The sequence below is a fragment of the Penicillium chrysogenum genome, assembly GCF_028827035.1.
Source record: "Penicillium chrysogenum strain IBT 35668 chromosome Unknown utg000005l_segment0_segment0, whole genome shotgun sequence".
Taxonomy (NCBI): domain Eukaryota; kingdom Fungi; phylum Ascomycota; class Eurotiomycetes; order Eurotiales; family Aspergillaceae; genus Penicillium; species Penicillium chrysogenum.
Genome location: NW_026622753.1, coordinates 3,537,340 through 3,556,982, shown reverse-complemented (window position 1 = coordinate 3,556,982; position 19,643 = coordinate 3,537,340). Strand labels below are relative to the sequence as shown.

The window sequence follows — 19,643 nt, the reverse complement described above, 5'->3', positions numbered from 1 at the left end:
CACCCTTTTTAACCTGCAACCTGCCTTACGCGTCCTCCCAAGAAAAAACCCATTCCTCTCTCTATTTTGCCCCTATCAAGATTTTGCGGCCTTTTTAAATTTTAAATTTTCTAAATTTTTTAATTGATTTCAGCTGAAGGAGAAGAGGAAGGTGGTATTCACTGTTTGCTATCTGGAGTTCTCCGATGGCGCAGAGGGCGTTTCCCCCCCCACCCGGGTCTCGACAGGCTTGGAGTTCTCTCTACGGCACCCCCGGAGAGAAAGCCCGTGAAGCCACCAAAGGCTTTTCCGGTCCCAAAAAGGGGCCAATGTCCGTGGTCTTATTACTACATTGTACAACATGATCATGGAGACAATGCCCCGGTTTGCGCGATTATGGCCCCGGTTTGCGCGATTATGGCCTCTCGTGTTTCGGGCTCTATTGAGCCGGACAGTCCCCGAACTCGGCTCCCAGAAGTAGCAGCATGCGCGACCAATTTCTATTCATTTGAAAAATGCCACCTCATTCGCCCACACGCACCACAACCATTGCGTCAATGGCTCTCGCTTGCCTGATTGAACACGCGACACAACATGTCACACGAGTTCCCCCAGACCGACTTATGATCGCATGGCATCCAACAGCAGCACACCACGCCCGAGCAAACGTTTCCCTGTCTCGGCTGCCCCGCGCGTCGATGACAATAATCTCCGGGCCTTGAGCTGCTTCCGAGCCTTGCGACGATGTCGATTGCGGTGCCGGGGTAGAGGAAAGGGAGTCCAACGAAACATACTTGTATCGATAATAGATGTGCAGAGGATGGCCTGGTAGACGTGTGCACTTGGACACGGGTCTCGTAGACTGCTGGGCTTCACTTTTCTCGCGGTCGGATGACTTATGAGACGCGACCCCCAACGGTGGACAGCACTCATGGGCAGAGATAAAGCGCACATTATATCTGAGGGGGAAACAAACCGTAGTCGAAACTCTACCAGTATCTGCGTCTCCGATCGAGAACGACATGGATGCCTCAGCAGGTGTAATGCCGTTCCCTTTGGGGGGCCTGTAATCATCGACAGACAGAGTCAGCCCTTCGATGTGCACATTGTTTGTCGCACTTGGCTCTGGATTCTCCTTTGGGAGTGTAAAGGTCTCTGCCGTGATATCCCCCATGCCTAGCGGTGTCGATTCCATCGCAAGCCTAGCTCCGTGCTTGATTCGAGGCCTGCTCGAGATCTGCGGAACCTCTTCAACTGGGACTTCGAGCCATCCACATTTAAATATTTCGCGTGTAATCACATCGCGCGGCATCAGGTCGCTGCTGATCCACCCCATGCATGTCTTAGCTCCCGTTGAACTAGACAAGACACGCCCGACAACGCATGCTTTGCTCCACCAACTCCGTCCGCCATAAACGAATCCTCCATAGAGGTTGGCAATCGAGCCCAGTTGATCCAGTGCATCTGCGTCATTCTCAAGGAGTGTCGCCATGAGAAGGTGGCTGATTCCTTCCCCGGGTATCACGAACCCGGAGAGCCACGAGCGCGAGATCCAGCCTAAAGTTTTAGACTGTGGATCGCCAGAGCTACGAAGCTTGACGCGTCGGCGACAGGGGTTTCGTGTGTACATATCATCCTTGGCCAGTAACATCTCCTTGGATATTTTCTCCCGTCCACACCTGTCATCGACGATTAAGACCGGCAGAACCGGATTGTTAGGATCTCCAAGTTTGAGCTCCATGGAAGCCTTCAGTGCAGCCAATTTTGGCCATCCAATATTTTCTGCGAAGACATACAGACCCTCCAGCTGCTGTCGAACATGCGAAGAGCCCAGTTCACAGTCCCAAGCAGACTGTAGATCCACGACAGGGGGCGAGTTACGCCGAGTGATGCTTTCACGCAGTGAAAAACGATGGCTTTTCTCATGCGACTTGGTGGCTAAGGGTTTTGACGAGCCACCTGGAGATGGCCCTGATTGTGGCGCCGGGCAAGTGATATTGAGACTGTTGAGGAACCGACGTACAACCACCAGATCCCAGTTCAGCTTCCCTTCTCGCAATTTGTCGAATTGTACAAGCTCATGTACCGTGATATGACCACCGTGCGGATCATACAACATGCCAACTCGGACGAATGCATCCAAGCGAAGAAGCAATTCGGCAGAGAGGAGCAGCTGGATCAGCAACCACTTCCGCTCCATCCCGGACCTGATCAGAATATCCCCCGGCGCTTTCTCATTATCTGAACTGGGGTCCAGACAGTCTCCATCGCCATGCAAGGAAGCCTCCCATAGGACCTGGCCTGCCCGAAAGCGCCATTCAGGCAGACTGAAATTGATCCATGCTCCTGGGGTGGCCAGCACGATTGCCAAAGTTTTGATCTGTGATTTGACACTTTGTGGATGACCCTCTATGATGTCGGTAGGTGGAGGGCGAGGGTGAAGGAATTGTGTGTGTAATATTTCGTGCAACTCGCGCGGACTTTCAATATCCAGGATTGTTTTCGTCGATCCATCTGTGAGCATTTCATGTCGGAACTTGCGCAGATGCTCTAAACGTTGCACGAGCGATCGAAGATTTATATCTCTTACTCCGATGCGCTTCCAGGCATCGGGGCCTTCACAGATGAGTCTATGTCGATCGTACACGGCACCACTTTGGCATTGTGAATACGGTTTGCTATATCCCTCCATTAAATCGAACGCCACGGTTGCCGCCATGGTTGGGACTTGATGTAAATACGGAGGGTTCCTTGGCTTTTCGGGACCAGTGTATCGGATCGCGTCGGCCACCGGTAATTCAAGAAAGTGACGGAAACCGACGGTGCCGGGTTCTTTGCCATTGTTGGACAGCATGTTGGGTACTTCGAAGATGCTAACATCAAACGTTGCCCTGTTGACAGCGCCTGTTCGGCGCCAGTCAAGGACTTGAATCGGAACGCCGCCTTTGACAGCCCAGTCGTCTGGGAGCGGCAAATGAGCGTGAAGTGTGCTCAGAGTAAAGGATGCATGGGGCAATGGCTTGCGATCCCACATGTGTTGGACTACCGGGTTCTGCTCATCCCACGGGAAGATCACCTGGGGATACCATCGACGATGCTTGCCTTTCTCCAGAAAAAAGTGAGGTGCCCCAGACAACATTGCCTTGATGTCTTTCGTTGTGAGTCTTGACTCCTCTGCTGGGCTGGGGCTGACACCGGGTGAGTTGTCTTTTGGTTTGGCCGCCATGTCTAGTCTATATTCAACAAAGTCATAAATATTTCCAGGTGGCGTTGGCTCACAGCGTTCTCGCGAGTCGCGCCTAGGGGAGCCACGGGCATCTTTGCTGTCATCTCGTCGAGCACTACTCCCTCGTCGTGATTTGGGCGTGCTCTCATCGATTGAATTTGGCTTTTCTTTTTCCTTTCTCGCCATGAGCTAGCTGTTCTAACGACAAAATAGACATTCTTACTTGTGTTGCAGTTGGAGAAGGTATGTCCGAACTGCCGCTGTGCGTTCGAAATAAACCTCGGAATCCCCCGTTGTTGGTATGGTCACATTGGCGAGAATCGGGTATACGGCGATGCGATGATGATCGCCTTAGTGTCTCGGACTCATTGTGAGCAGTAGGAGCTGCATCTGAGGAACGACGCCGGCCAAATAAGAAAGACATCAGAACCAGTGATGCAATTATTGCATCTTCTAAATTTGGAAATACAATGTGCTGACAAAACAAATATTAAGGAATGGAAATAAGAAATAAGTAGTATATGCAGAGTGCTGATCTCGGCCCCTCGGCTCGTGTCGTGACCTTGGACCCGGAAGCGCGGCAAGTGGGTGGAAGTGATACCGAGTTTTTCCCGTAAATGCACGTCTGTTGTTGATATGAATTAATCCAAAATCAAATTGTAAAAATGAGAGAAAGCGGGAGGTTAAGGAGGCTACCTATCATAAGGTAAGTTGATATTCGGAAAGTGATGACGTCTTGCGGACAAGAGTGGCGAGCATCATATATATTATCCAGCATCCATCGTCCTACCTAGGTATGTCTTTTTAAAGAATAATACAAATTGAAAACAAACAAGCTTGTTTATGTACTTCTTCGTATTGATTCCAACAAAGGAGAAACAAAATGAAGAGCCCTTCTAGACCAGCTATAGAGCTTATCCTTAGACATACAACAGGACCCTATATGTGCGGAGGAAGGTAGTTTTGGTCTACCTGGGAACACAGGACAGATTATCATTCTCTCATTCAAAACTAGTTCTCATATTACCGTCGAACCTCCGCGGTAAGACATCCAGCGTCAATTGCACCCTTTTTTGTTCTGTTTACGAGTGCTCGTGGAAGAACTCGAGAACAGTCTTGTATCCGCGCTCGTACTCCTTGCGCACCTCGGGGTTCTCCAGATCCGATCGTGCAGCCATCCAGCCGTGGATCTGAGTCGGGAAAGTCTCGACGTACTTAGGAACCTTCAAGTTGGCCTCAAAGTCTTTGACGTCTTTGGGAGTCTCGTCTTTCGAGGCGAGGAACACCATGGGGATGTTCACGACCTTTGCATCATTGGGGTCGACCATAGCCGGGTGGCACTGTGCAACCGCCTTGAATAGCTTGTTCTCAGCACCGGAGGCGAGGGTAGCGATCTTGCCGCCCCAGCAGTAGCCTAGGATCGACCAGGACTGGAAGTTGCCGCCAGGAGCTAGCTTGTTGCCTTCAGCGACGACATTGGGGATCTTGGACAGGGTTTGAGGTGGGGCAGCCTTGGTCGAGAAGAAGTTGCCCAGCTTTTCCTTGTGCTCCTGGGTGGTGGGGGGATACCACGAGATGTCGGCGGGGCTACCCTCGAAGAAGTCGGGGATGAACACGCGGTATTTTTGGTCGGTCGAGGTGGCTAGGATATCGGCACCCTGGATGGTCTGGTCAAAGAAGCCGAAGATGTCTGCATATTACGAAATTGTATCAGTTAATGGTCGGATTATATCTCATGCGGAAGTGAGTGACTGACCATATATGACTAGGATAGCCTTGGTGGCCGACTCTGGGCCGGTGACATCTAGAATTAATCCCATTAGCTCAATTCGTAAGAGTTTGGCGGTGGTAAGAACCCACAGGTCTTCAGGCCATTGATGATCTTGTATTCTCCCTTGGCCTGGTAACCCTTGGATACAACAGGGGGGGATTCTGTGCACAGTGATGGTCAGCGACTCGTAATTGGGGCATCACAGAATTCAAATCATCTGGGGATCACGAACGAGCAGCAGGCTTTGCTGATTCCAGACATGGTTCTAGAGAAGCAATGGAAGGGAGGTGTGTTAAAGTGGAGTTTGGTTGCAAGCAACGGTCTTTGGAAAGTCAGAAATGGCCGGTATTGCATTGGGGGGAACCAGATAAGAACATACAAGCTCGACTGAAAGCGAAGTTGAACAAAGTATAGCCTTGGGAGTAGAAAAAGAAAGTCGAAAGGCAAAGAGGAAAACATTGAAGTTGTACCCCGCCGTTCGACGTCATCGGAGCAACATTCGGCAATTCAAGATGCAACCCGGTGCAACTAGGAAATCCCAGGCTATTTATATATTCTTCTATTTTATTGTCGGTTTCGATTATTTCCCAACCCTGATCCGTCTGGTCTGGTCAGCTTGCAATGCGACCGGGTAATCGATCTATGTGAATATATATGGCCGAGCCATAGCCGAGGCTCTTAACTATGTCATCTTATATAATACCTAGGTAATCAACACCAACGGACAATCTTGGAAGTAGCACACATCATTTACCATTAAACCTGGGTTACATGCACTATTTAGGTGAGATATTCGAAAAGCTGAGGTACTGATCCTGTGTAGCGAAAGACCCACAGGACTTGATAATGTTATTTTCCTGCAGTAAACCAAAGAGAAGAAGTATCACAACACACCATCTGGTCTTGATGAGACCACCTTATTGATAGATACACCCAAGGGTTTCACCGCAGAGACTGTCATACCGGACACCTGGCTTTATGAGCTTGACGACCTCGGGAGAGCCAGAGAGTGATAAGGACAGTAAATCCAAATCAATTGAGTTTTCATGATAAATAGAGCAACACGACGCGAGAGGAAGTTGATGTCTCTTCTTGATTCTGCACTCAAGGCAATACGATGCGAGCAGATCCACTGTCGAAGTCTTGCCGCAAGGGAGGATCTTACAGCGGCAGACGCTCGTGGGGCTGATGTCGAGAGATAAAAAAAGCAATATGAAATAAATAAGAAAGGAAAAATGGAAAAAAAACCAAATGCCGAGCCAAAAAGAAGAGGATCCAGGTGTTCTATCACCTTTGTTGAGTTTGAGACCTACTTAGCTAGTTATATATATCAGCACATTTATACTATTGAGACTATTAATAGTCCACGTTGTAAAGATCGCAGGCAAAGTATGGGCTCTGAAATCGAGGAGCCTGCAATAACACTTGCAGGAAAACTCATGGCCGCAGATCTCCCGGTTAAGAAAAATTGTCAACCTTCCAAACGCCATTCCCGAGGACGATCGTGAACGCCAACCGTGAACTTCTCCGAAGCCACGCCGGCAAGAGCCGATGCAGGCGGCACTAAGGCATCCACGATCAGCCAGGTGGATCCTTGCGCGCTGTCACATCTGGACTTGGAGGAGCCGCCTTGCATGAGAGGAGCCACTGATCGGCTGCGAACCGTAGCATAGTGTGGTCCGGGGATTGCACCTGCGAATCGAGAAAAGGCTGTGCCAGGTCGATCTACCGGGAACCAGCATAGGATGGGGCCACAGATTGTTGATGATCAACCGATCGTCGTTGAGATGGACCTTTTCGGGCAGAGCGATGTGCGGCTACAGACGCGGTGGAGTGATGAGCTCTTGTCAAATTGACGACTTCATTTCGGGAAGCCAAGGTCTAGTGAATTGCCAGTCTACTGCATAGAAGGTATAGAATGTACAATATTGGAGAAATGCTGTGTCATTCACGAGACATAGCCAAAGGGCAGAGGTATGCAGTCCTCAAGAATGTGACTCGGCTATGTTGTACCTCTCGTTTCTAAGACTTGCCCCCCTTTTCTCTTTCTTTTTTTCCTTTTTTCCTTTTTTTCCCCTTTTCTTCCCGGCTTCTCTCCCCCTTTTCTAGTTCCTATTTATTATTATTATTTTATTTTACTCTATTTATTTATTTTGGAGAGCACTGCATGTCTGCTCCGTTTAAACGAACTTGCTACCAAATACGGGGGAAATGCAGACCGGATCGTAATATTAAATTCCATGCGCACAGTGGACATGTCTAAGCTGTGCCAAGGAGGTTCAGCGATCCGAGCATCGTATGCATAGATGGAGCCTCTACGGAGTACGCAGTAATCGGGGCATATCTTTAAACCATGTTATTATTAGTTTGCGGCAGATCAGCTCTGTCAAGTTTTATATTTATATAGTTATGTACGGAGTACGGGGTACGGACATGCTATGTTCTATGGTGACAGACATCGATCGACAGGGCATGCCCCCCCTTCTCTTCTCCCTACATAAGCATCTGCCACGTCCGTGCAGAAGGCAACGAAAGAGATGCCTCCATTGGATGATTGGATAAAACATCTGGACCGAAGCGAGAAACTTCGTGTGGAGTCGAGACCCATTTGGCATTTCGCCACCCAAGGAAGTACCTTAGGAACGAGGGAAACCCGAGGGAGTGGATGCTGGAGGCGATTGGCTTTCGGGGGAGAGAATAACGGGGATCCATGGAATATATTGTAGCGTCGAGAGTTGACCTTTTAAGGTCCGAGCCAAAGTAAAGTGAAAAAAACAAAAGACAAAACGACAAAACGAATTGGAGCTACCATGGCCGGTGAACTCCGGGGACCAATCAAATCGATCTTCTACTTTGACTATTGGGGGCCAAAAAAAAAAAAAAAAGGAAGGAGCAGATGACCATACTCCGCACACCAGAGACATAGGCCATAGTCTCTACGAAGTACTCCGTACTCCATACGGACTATACAGTCTACAATACTCCGTATGGAGTACTCCGTATACAGTCTGATATTGTACTCCGTATGTTGTAAATGAAATGGGAATATGCTAAAAAGGACAGATAAAATAATGAAAAAGAAGACTAACTGAATTGGATGATTTCAACGAATGACCAGCCAGACAGCTCGCTTGCCTCTGCCTTTTCGATGGTCTCGTATTCTGGCCATTCCGGTCTTGTCCGTGCGTTGACATCTTGGTCTTCTTATTGGATTATCCGATGATAGTAGGAAAGTATGGATCCATCTTATATTTCCTTTTTCCTTCTTTTCCCTCTTTCCTTTTTCTGTAATAAAATTAAAAGGAAATTTTGTCTCAATAGCCGGGTCCATTCCTGCTAGCACATATTCTCTCCGGAGTGCACTAGCGCCCTTTATTTCACGCGATCAGTATGGACGCAAGGGATTCCCCTCGAGGAAGAAGGGTCTTTCCTTCTCTCTTTTTTTCCGTTTGTTTTTCTTTTCCCTTTTTGTTGTAGCTATAACATGGGTACTCCATATACATACTTTGTGTTATTTTGATAGGGTTAATATTAGAAAGTAAGATATCTTAACCGAACATAGGTTTTATATCCAATCTCCATATCGAAACAAATAAAACATAAACCCAACAATTCGGAACAGCCAACCGGGAGACTATCATGTTTTTAGCTGTCAACCACGTTCTGCTTACACCCCTCTTGTTTTTCGCTCTTTTTCGCTCTTTTTTTTAAATCTTTCTATTCGGTTCTTTAATATCTGTTTTATTATACCATTCCCAAGGCCTGGCTAGACCCGCGTCGACTCCATTCCCCGAAAGAGAGAAAAAATCAATCTTATTTACCTTTTTTTTTTTTGCTCGACTTGTCTGTTCGCTGGAACTCCTAACTCTCTTATTATAACACCTCCCCCGCGCTTGCTATCGCCTCCTACGCCACGGTCCTTTGCCCACCCCCCCACATCTCTTCTCTTCACTTCTTAGTGTCTCAACTTTCAACTCCCAATTCTCCCCGAGACCATGTACTACACGCGCTTTCGTCGACCGTGACAAACTCACTCTATCCTTTTCGTGGTGCTTTTTTGTCCTTTCGAGAGTACTCTAGTCCTTCCAGAAATTTCCCTATTTCTCGGGAGAACCTGAGTCCCTCGACTCTCTTCATATACCGATCGCGAGCCCCAGCGATCGACGATCGCCCCTCCTGGATTCTACCAGCCCTCCCGGGGCCGTACCTGGCGATCGAGATTGGGCGTTGAGCGGATCATCTTTCGGCCAGCTCACTAACATCAACGATCCCGAGTTCTACGTGGGAGTGAGGGATCCTTCCGCAAATCTGGCGACCCTAGCAGTGCCATCGGGAATGGGCCCAGCGTTAGACGCGCTGTCCGCCCCGCCGTTGAACATTCGTCGTCCAGCGGCCCCGACGTTACCCAGCTTTGAGCTCCCACCACCGCCGTTCAATTTGGGTGCAGCACCCGCACCTGCAGCACCCAAGTACGGAAATCCCACCCATCCCCCAATCTCCCACGCGCCAGTGAACGTGAGCGTGGGGAACCTGCTAACGCCACCCGCCACGATTCAAACAGGGGAGCAAGCCACACCCCAGCCATTGGCTCCATCAACGGGCGCGTCCTCCGAGCTGGCACCGGCATATTGGTCAGGGGCCAATCCATACGGACAGTCCTGGGCATCCGGGGTCAACCCATACCCAGCCCGAAATTCCTTCTCACCATCATCCGGCATGCAGCGCTCATCGGTAATACCACCGCCGACGACGGATGGGTTGCCGCACCCGTATGAAGCCCCGACATTATCTTATCAACCTTTACCCGCTCCGTCAACCATGCCTCCCTCCGCTTCACAACCCGCCATGGCCATGTATCCTGGAGGGCCCGCTACATCCCTCGCCCCCCTGCCATCCAACGATCCCTATGCCCCCAAACACCAGCATATGTATGCCACTTCTCCTCCCTTGCACAGTCCCCACCAGGCCGGCTTCTCTCCCATGTATGGTGGCGGCGGGCTTGGCATCCACCCTCCAGGGCGAATGCCTGCTCACAGTCCGTCAGCCGGACAGCCACCGTTGGGATATCCCCGCCAGCCGTGGCCCTCGTATTCTCTCCCAGCGATGAACGGTCCGGTCATGACCAATGTGCACAGCCCCGGTGGGCCCATGTCGATGATGGGTGGAATGCAATCCGGGCTTCTACCGGGATTTAACAGTGGACATGTCGCCAGTTCTCAACATCTATATGGGGGCCATCAATCCACGCATGGCATGCCCGCCCCTGCGGCCGACCGTCCTTTCAAATGCGACCAATGTCCCCAGAGTTTCAACCGCAATCACGACCTCAAGCGCCATAAACGTATCCATTTGGCCGTTAAGCCTTTCCCTTGCTCGCACTGTGACAAGAGCTTCTCACGCAAGGATGCTCTTAAGGTATGTTATCTGCGGTTCTCGTGTAACAATTGCCGCATTACTGACTTTTGACAACAGCGACATATCCTTGTGAAAGGCTGCGGAAAGGATGGCGACTCGGACGCGAACAGCAACCAAACTGGGGCCGATATCAAGGGCGAAGGGCGGAGCGAAGACGGCAGCCCCCTTCTCAATGGACGCGTTTGAACGTGTTCCCGTCTTTCCGCCTGTGGCACTTTCGTCCTTGCTGCGACGTAACTTCCCAACGTTCACCCTCATTTATTTATGGGTGAACTTTGAAGACATGTATGTATCTACCGAGGCATTGGGAGTCGGGGTTCTCACCGGATTTTACTTTGATTTTACGTTATTTTTTTGAGCTTCGGCGAAGGGTTTGTGATTGTTTGGGCATCATGGGAAGGTCTGATCTCTGCTTTTATCTCTTTTTTTCCAACCGGATCTATGTTTACTATACGTGCTTATCGGACTCATGTGTGACGTGTGTACCTACCCTGTTTCTCTGTGATTTAAAGCGATTAAGCGAACTGTTAATGGGATGGGCAACCCCGGTATATAAACACCCCTGCATCAATTATGATATGGAAGATATCCCGAGGAACTCCAATCGAAGTACATTAATCGTCTTAATTTATATAATTGAACAGCTTCCAAGCCATGCTTTTTTAACTTGAATATTATTGGCTACTCATCTGCTCATTGGCGCTTGAAATGTGAGTTCGTCAGACCTATGGCTGATTTGGCTGAACCGCCATCTCAGCCACATACATGTTGTCTCATTCTAATTTAACAACAGGTGTGAATCTAGGTATTAAGGTGGATCTGCATATACTGAAATGGATGATATGGCCTCCTATTTTATGTTTTTGGGGAACAGGATATAGATCCCCATTGTAGTCCGAAATAGGTATCATTGTGTCGGCCCACCACAAAACCAAGGAAGGATTCCCCGTACAAGTAAAGGATCGCCATCTCCCTTTGAGCTTGGAAATTATACTTCGAGTCAATCTCCGTGGGATCCCGCCATATTCCCCCCCCTTTTGCTATATATCTGTTGAGTGGCCGAAGCATGGGGTCAGCTCGGCATCCTGGTACCTTACACAAGTCCGATATATCCCACGTCGTTCCTCCCTATTTCCCCTGTTCAGCTCACCACTGACGCATATTGATAGTGGATAGATCACATTCTTCTTCCGAGATCTATCATTGAGTAGCATTCTCTATATGTATTCGACCATGCTTCCACTACTCTTCCTATGTGCTCCATTAGCACAACAGACCCTAGCATTACCTAGCCAACATAAGGCCAGTGAGAAACCCTTGCCATATCTCCTCCGTGCTGGCAGGGACTATCGCAGTGGGAGCTACCAGATCCCTAGCGCTGTCCAAAATGGAACTAGCAAGGCTCGGTTTGACATCCCAACACCAGAAACCACCCTTGACATAGAAACCCTCTTCAGGTTAGATGCACCTCAGATAGATCCTATCAATGGCTCCGTGTACGACTGGTGGTATTTTGATGCCGTCTCGGAGACCAACCCCGATGATTCCCTAGTCGTCACATTCTTCTCCTCATCCGCGGAAGCATTTCCATTCCTCGACGCGAATGAAACCTCCGTGCTTAACGTCTGGTTATGGGCTTCGTTTGCCAATGGCACCGTCTTTGCCGATTCTGTCCCGGCGACTGTGGCGACCGTGACTGGCCCAGATGCCGCGGGCACTAATAGCTCTGGCGAGTGGTCCTCCACAGGCTTTAGCTGGGCTGCTCTCACAGATAATCTATCACAGTATGAGATTACCATCGCGTCCGAGAAACTCCAGGTCGAAGGGAGGCTGACCTTGACTTCGGTAAGTGGTGACTCGAGCCCCAGGAACAGACAGCTTACTAACATCGCTCAACAGCGAGGACCGTATCATCTGCCCTGTGGAGTTCAAGTGGGACGGACGATACTTGAGATTGCGCCTCATATCGGATGGGTCAATCTCATACCCGACGCCGTGGGTGAGGTCGACATGAAGATCCATGGGTCGACGCTGAAGTTCCGAGGGCCTGGGTACCATGACAAAGTAAGTGATTTGACCGCCTGCGGGCACGAACCTTGAGAAACATCAGCTGACCAAGTCATAGAATTGGTCCGATCAGCCTTTTATAGACTCCGTCCAAAGCTGGTACTGGGGCCACGGCCGTCTAGGTCCATACTCCATCGTCTGGTTCAGTTACCTCGCCATCGATGACCCATCCAACGCCACGTATGTGAGCAGCTACGTTGCCAGAGATGGGGAGCTGCTCATCTCGGCCTGTGACCCCTCTATTCTCACTGTGAGGCCGGTCGGTAGTCCGGGGACTACTGGTGGGCGATATCCGCCACGCATGAGCGATATACCGGATGGATTCCGATTGGAATATGATTTGGGAGAGGCTAATGGTCAGTTGAAAGTTAATGTCTCGGTGAGGACTTTGGTTGCTGGGAATGGAAACGATTATATGCGATGGACAGGAGACATAGTTGGGGAGGTGATCGAGTCTGAGAGCCAGCGAACAGAAGAGGCCGGTGGTGGTGGTGGCCCAGGAAGAGAAAATTCACCTCTTGTTGGTGTTGCGGTTTTGGAGCAATTCGTTATGGTGGAATAGATGATGTCGAAGACGAGCATTATCAATGAAAGTCATAATATGTTCATATAATATACTCGCATATAGTATATAGGAAAACAGCATTTTAGTGGCCTGAATAATTGCCAGCTCATGAAAGAAAGAAATGGGAGTATCACCAAGATACTCGAGCGACGCGAAAAGGGAAATGGAAAGACAACATAATACACACCAAACAGGATGAGATTAAAGAAAATGAATGACAGTACCCCCAAAGATTACTGGCTAGCTTGCTTAGATTTCCACTCTTCGACCAGACCCCGGTAATCCTCAACGCCATATGGCTGGAAGCATCGGGCCAGCAAGCCGTTCTTGCGCTGTGGTGACAGACCTAGCTCTCCCAGCATCAAATCAACATATGGGATCGCGTCAAACACGAAGTCGGGGTTTCGCCGCCCGAATCCTCCAGGGTAGCGATATTTGCCGAATTCAGTAAACAGAGCTGTCTCCCAGGCAAGGTCGATTTCTGAAACGTCTTCCGTCTTGAGGTCACATGCACCACGCACAGAGAGTGGGCACCTTTCGCGTGTAGCTGGGGTCAAATCGCCTTTGAAATAAGCTGAGATCCACAGTGCCTGGGTCTGAGCAATTAGGGTCGTGTTGATGGTCATGGTGATACCCATGAATGCCAGCGAGCGTTCATTCACCAGCGAAAGCGGGACCATAAACTTCGCCAACCGGAAGGGGTGTGGCACAGCTGCTTCGGACTGCGCGTTTAACGGGGTGTATTTGGGGTTCGGTTTTGGTTGATCACGCAGTCGGGGGAACCGACGCAAAATCTCTTCATCCGCCGCTTTCACTAGGTTGTCGTTCAGCGGATCCGCGCTCCAAGGGAATCCCAAGTCGCGGTCAATGCCTTCCGGCAGGAACTTGAGGTTTGGAGTGCAGCGCCAGCCTGTTGAGCAAATCAGTGCTGAAGATCGCAGCGCATCACCCGATGACAGATGAACAGTGTGGTCCGAGAGACGGTCAAGATCAGCGACATGCACCTTTATGGTGCCATCCTTGATCAGATCGAAGAAATCGGTCGGATAGTTGAGAATGCTGAGAGAGGAAGCGATCCAGAATGGGCTCACCCAAGGCTTCAGCTTCTTCATCTCCGGGTGCTTGTCGTAGCCGTTCAACTGCACGACATCATCGGCCAGAATAGCCCAGAACGCGTCCACGATCTTACGACCCAGCCAAGTACCATGCAGAAAACTGCGAACGCCAGTATACCCGTCGGCTTCTCCCCAGATACATGGACTGAACCAGGTCAGCAGGCGTGTAGTGACCAGCTTTTCCAGCCATTTTTTCAAGGGCGTCACGTAAGGAGGCGCCATCCAATTAGGTCCATGACCGGTCTCGCGGATGATCCAGTCTACTTTCATACCTGCCGTTGCGCAGGCATAAGCCGCATCCCAGGCCGACTTGGTCCCGCCAAAAACGGTTGCGCGCTCTCCAGGTTGCAGTACTGCATCTTGATACTGCAGCAGATCGCGGCAGTGGAAAAGCGGCGCGCCAAAATTCTCCTGGCCTTGGAATGTAGGCAAGTATGCCTGTGATGTGATGCCGGTGGCCACAATCATCTTCTTGGTATTGATTGTTGTCGTATCCGCTCCGTGCAACACGCTCAACTGCCATGTTCCGTCCAAATTGTGCCGCGCGCTTTCCACATGGTGTTCCAGTCGAACGCAATCGGCAAAGTTGAAGTGTTGTACATATGCTTCCATGTATTTTTGAATTACATGACCTGGAATATGTTGTCCAGGTTTGATTCCAAAAGTCGCTTCGTCCATTGGGAAGTCGCTGTACTCATAGGTGCCCAGCATATTGTTCGACTTGAGGCCTTTGTACAGACGGTGTTTAGCCCATACTCCGCCAATAGAGCTAGCAGCTTCCAGCAAGAGCACATTATGGCCGGGATTGACCTCGCGGTATGTCTTGACAGCGGAGAGCCCGCTCCAACCTATTGGTAGGTAATGCTTAGCGAAATAGCTTGCAACGGTGGAGACTCAAAAGACTCAACTTACCTGCGCCTACCACCACAAGATCCACGGATTCCATTTTCAAAAGAATCCCTTGCCTTCGTCTTCTTCTTTTCCTTGGGAGGGGTAGAAAATAACCGATTGCGCGACTAGGGACTAATGCACGAATTTATGTACAAGCAAACAAACACAAGCGACACCAGATTACTGGAACCGAAGGAATGATAACTAAAAGGATTAGCGCAAAGCACTTGTTTCTTTTGGGGGTTTTAATTAGCCCTTGCTGTCGCAAGCCGGGAGGATGGAATGGTGGGACTATTAAATTAGCTCAGCTAGGAAAAACCTTGTACTTTGACAGTCCTTCCTGTAAACTTTAGCATCTGGATTTTATAGAAAAGAACCCGATTGGCATTTAAAGGACCAGAGACATTAAGGTGGTGATTCTCTATAATGGGTAATATGGCTAACTACCCGACCTGATCCTAGACCCCTTGACCCGTCTGGGTAACAGACTACGACTTGGCAACGCACTTATTTTGTACTCCGTACGGAGTCCCTAGGTAGATTCTTTCGGTGTCACCAGGGGCTCTTCTGGAGAATTCGAATCCGCACTGAATATTTTAGCTTTGTCCCGCTGTTTGACCATTTTAGCCCTGGTATCAAAGCGTGGCCAGACCGCGGGGATCGACAGTTCTTCTATTCCGTAATTCGTTCTTAGGCACAACATAGTCTATGTTGGACGGAGTATAAGGGTTCCGAACAGAAGTACCCCACTGTTATTTTAGACCAATTTTACTGTGGGAACAGCGTGTCATTTGGATTTATCAATTCTTTTAAAAAGAAGAGAGAAAAAAAAAGAGAAAAACAAAAGTCGGGACTAACAATATGCAGGTTGCCATTCTTCGGTTGGTATCTCAATCCGACTATTGCCGTCCAATTAAATAGATTGATCTCATGCAGAATTATTGTGGGAATCCAACATTGTACAAAGCTCACATTTGCCGCGGCATGAGTCGGATGGGAAAAATGAAAAGATGAAAAGATGAACCGTTATTCGTATAAATGACCCGCTTTTGGATCCACCAACGTCGTTGGCAACGGGGATTTCCCGCTGTCATTGATGTGAAACAGCCCTTGGGAGGGGATGTTGTATGCACGAGGTTAAAGCTAAAGAAATGGGAGCTGTCAACCAGCCCGGACACCATGGTCGAATTCAGTACTTATGACATCCCCTAGGAAAGACCTATGGACGGTCTTGATCAATTAATAATAACACTAGTAGGAGAGCCCCTGGCCGCGAATTGTTTTTCTGTTACCTACATATCGGAGTAATTTCCGGTTTGATCAACAATCAAACCAAAAAGAGAATGTGGATCAGAGAAATCGATACATACATACTCCATACCTGCCTCTGCAACAACATTGTATGACCTGTCCCGAATGACTAATTGGCCAAAGTACGCAAGCTTTACGGAGTATGCAACTGCGCTACTCCGCTACTCCGTATGCTGGTCTGTGTGTCCGTTTGCACTCTATATCACAGGGAACCCTAAAGAGTTCCCCAACATTACGGTTCATTACTGGTTCTCAAGATTGGCCCAGTTGATATTGTGCCTGAGTGTTGTACTTTTGTGTAACCGGGAAAAGAAAAAGAAATCCCAGGTTAAACAAAATGAGTTCTATCAAGGTACTTTGTACTTGATCGAAAAGTCGCCTTTTACTCCGATCGTTCCCCCAATGGGAAATGCCATGTCGACTCAGGGGAGGTGTGGACCTTTTGACTGTCCGTTTACACTTCCGGGAACCAGTAAGCTGGGAGTGGAACAAACGGCGCTCTCGACCTTAAAACTTCTCCCCGGCAAGTTGAAGGACCCATAACCCGCTTTCCAGCACCCAAAGATAGCCCATCGCTATCCAATGGGAGATGTGGATGCTGCCATTCTTGCATGAGGAATCCGGACCTGTCAGAAATTCTCTATCGTGCGAGCATCTCCATAATAGCCATCGCTTGCAGTTTAGTTTAATGGCCGCCACCATAAGTATGTAGGCCCGCCATCGGACATTTCATATCGATCTTGTCCTTGCTTTTTTCTTTCTCTGTCGGTATTGATAAGTCGACTGAGGAGCGGGCTTGGTTCTTTATCCGGGCTGATTCCAATAGCAACGAGCAAGAGGGAAATCATTGAGATACTGTCTCCTGCCACTCGTCTCCCCCTCAGCGCCATTGACTTCCTCTTCCTTTATCTGAATGTACAGCCTGGGTTGAATGGTATTTCCCTTTCATTTTGATGGCTTATCGCACAAAGACATCACTACATCTCGGCAACTATGGATGGGTTTAATACAGAAGCGTTCACTCTTCTGGGAGTAGCCATTGTCGTTATTGGCCTACGAACAACCGCAAGATGGATTATGGTTGGCCCAAAAGGGTTCCAAGCTGATGATTATCTAATGCTGGTGGCGTGTGTGAGTTGGATTAGAACCTGTGGTCTCTTTGCTTTCGTGCTAATCGATATGGTGTGTAGGTGGTGTATGGACTTGAAACCGGTGCTGCGTACATGGTCGGCGCATGGTTCATGGGTCTTGCCAATAACGCGATGACGGACGAACAGCGAAAAAACTTGTCGCCTGATTCGGAAGAATATCGTCTGCGTGTGGGTGGCTCCAAGGTCCAGGTGGCCGGCTGGTCATTATACACTCTGTTATTGTGGTTGCTGAAAACATGCATGGCCATTTTCTACTCTCGATTGACGTGAGATTCATATCGTACCTACTACTATTGGGTCCATTGTTACTAACCGTATCTCCTACTATCTAGTGCAGGCTTGGTGAATATGCGGGTCCGAATCCATGTGGCCTACGTCCTGATTGCCATAACTTATATCGCTACGATCTGTTCGATCCTCTTTGGATGTCATCCAATGGAGAAAAATTGGCAAATACATCCAAACCCTGGGAGTACGTCATATCCTATGAACAGTTTGTCACCTTGAGACCGTGCATCTGACTATTTACAAGATTACTGTCAGCCCGCCGTGTCAAAGATTGATATCTATGTAACCGTGGTACTTAATGTCGCGACCGACCTCTATCTCATTAGTATTCCAGCACCGGTAAGCCTCTTTCCAAACATTTGTGTGTAATTTCACTAACCATACACCTACCTGTCAAGATGCTTGTCAAAGCCCGACTAAAATGGCGGGAAAAGCTCGAACTCCTGATTCTGTTCAGTGGTGGCCTGTTTGTTATGATGGCCGGTATTCTACGCTGTGTGCTCATCTTAACAGTAAGTTGTTTGAGAGATATCGCTGCGGCAACAAAAACTAATAGTTCATTAGGCTGGCGCAAATGGGGCGCAACAAGCTGGAAGCTGGGCCTGCCGCGAGACTTTCGTCGCCGTCATCATCGGCAATACTCCCATGATATACCCGTTGGTAAGACGCTTCACAAGGCGTGCTGGTCTATACATTTCATCAAGAGGTGGCTCACAGAGCTATCCTGGCTACCCCGGCTACCCTCTATCAGATGCAGATGCCGACACCGGCGGGGGCGGCGGCGGCGGCGGCGGCGGCGGCGGGTATTCCAAACGCAGGAAGTTCCGCCACCCGCTATCGATTCCAGACACTCAATGGAATACAATCAGCGACGAGCAAATGATCTTACCTACCTCACGACAGCAACCGCCCACATGCACCGCTGGCGACGGCGACTGGGACTCCCGCAGCCAGGGTAGTCAAGGGGGAATAAAGGTTGTTCATGAAACGATTATTCACAGCACCGAGAAGTCTCAGCTGTAGTACGAAGATTTTCAATATAAAAATCTTGCAGACACTTTTCACTTCCCTCATTTTTGTTGACCCTGAGTATTTGAGCGCTGGCATGTCTTATCATTTAATTTATTTCTCTTGTACATATTTTTATACCCACTCTCGACTCGGCTTCGTTCCCTTTTTATTTTATTATGAATCTAAGATCCATCACGGAGGGCTACATCCTGTTTCATCCAAGAAATGCATAATCCGGCACTCTAATACCCGAACCTGTATCCAGATCAATAGGTTGCGAGACAGTGATTTGAATACATTTTAATCCGTGGACATTGTTACACAAAATTTAGTTTCAACTGAGCGGATGCAAATTTCCATTGACTTGCTGTAGCAGATTTGTCAAGCCTCGCATCAAGGGGGTGGGAATTCCGGACCGACTGAAGCAAGTATGCAAGGAGGATTTACTGAGGGTGAAGCAAAAGGGAGAAACAACCATGGATGTTGACTAACCGGGAAGAAGGAAACTAGGTCTATAGCGAATTAATAGGAGGCCTTGGCAGCCAGGTGGTCATGCAAGTGATGAGATAGGCTGCTATGTACATATATGCAGCCGGATGGGTACATAGACTCGGCGGTCCCCATAATTGTACTTCCTTCACTGCAAGTATTAAGTGTTTCAAGGGTATGGAGTAGTTGTGGTTTGTTTGTCTCTCTGGTCTCTCTTCTCCTTCATTCCCTGTCTCCTTCCACAACGGGACATAGTCTATCTCCGATCTGCAAATTTAAACTCCGGAAATTTGGTCTCACCACGCACATAGTGTCACCTGCGAAGGGGCTGGTGGAACGATGTGAGCCGAATTCAATACGCCGG

The 19,643-nt window shown here is 49.1% G+C and overlaps 6 protein-coding genes across 6 annotated transcripts; 3 read left to right on the top strand and 3 right to left on the bottom strand.

The window, feature by feature from the left end:
- Positions 1–502: 502 nt before the first annotated feature.
- N7489_009740 (uncharacterized protein) lies at positions 503–3,205 on the bottom strand (the record flags this gene model as incomplete). Its single annotated transcript, XM_056715490.1, has 1 exon — positions 503–3,205. The coding sequence occupies one exon, from the start codon at positions 3,203–3,205 to the stop codon at positions 503–505; it is 2,703 nt and encodes a 900-aa protein (XP_056563112.1).
- A 1,082-nt stretch (positions 3,206–4,287) lies between these two features.
- Positions 4,288–5,025, bottom strand: N7489_009739 (dienelactone hydrolase family protein; the record flags this gene model as incomplete). Its single annotated transcript, XM_056715489.1, has 2 exons — positions 4,288–4,895; positions 4,962–5,025. 2 exons carry the CDS (start codon positions 5,023–5,025, stop codon positions 4,288–4,290), a joined length of 672 nt encoding a protein of 223 aa, XP_056563111.1.
- A 4,286-nt stretch (positions 5,026–9,311) lies between these two features.
- N7489_009738 (putative C2H2 finger domain protein) lies at positions 9,312–10,577 on the top strand (the record flags this gene model as incomplete). Its single annotated transcript, XM_056715488.1, has 2 exons — positions 9,312–10,391; positions 10,449–10,577. 2 exons carry the CDS (start codon positions 9,312–9,314, stop codon positions 10,575–10,577), a joined length of 1,209 nt encoding a protein of 402 aa, XP_056563110.1.
- A 1,035-nt stretch (positions 10,578–11,612) lies between these two features.
- N7489_009737 (uncharacterized protein) lies at positions 11,613–13,020 on the top strand (the record flags this gene model as incomplete). The annotated part of the gene is made up of 3 exons (XM_056715487.1): positions 11,613–12,236; positions 12,291–12,455; positions 12,517–13,020. The coding sequence occupies 3 exons, from the start codon at positions 11,613–11,615 to the stop codon at positions 13,018–13,020; spliced, it is 1,293 nt and encodes a 430-aa protein (XP_056563109.1).
- A 236-nt stretch (positions 13,021–13,256) lies between these two features.
- N7489_009736 (uncharacterized protein) lies at positions 13,257–15,084 on the bottom strand (the record flags this gene model as incomplete). The annotated part of the gene is made up of 2 exons (XM_056715486.1): positions 13,257–14,986; positions 15,051–15,084. The coding sequence occupies 2 exons, from the start codon at positions 15,082–15,084 to the stop codon at positions 13,257–13,259; spliced, it is 1,764 nt and encodes a 587-aa protein (XP_056563108.1).
- Positions 15,085–17,333: 2,249 nt separating this feature from the next.
- On the top strand, positions 17,334–18,802 carry N7489_009735 (uncharacterized protein; the record flags this gene model as incomplete). Its single annotated transcript, XM_056715485.1, has 6 exons — positions 17,334–17,471; positions 17,531–17,757; positions 17,824–17,963; positions 18,024–18,118; positions 18,178–18,291; positions 18,344–18,802. 6 exons carry the CDS (start codon positions 17,334–17,336, stop codon positions 18,800–18,802), a joined length of 1,173 nt encoding a protein of 390 aa, XP_056563107.1.
- Positions 18,803–19,643: the final 841 nt, after the last annotated feature.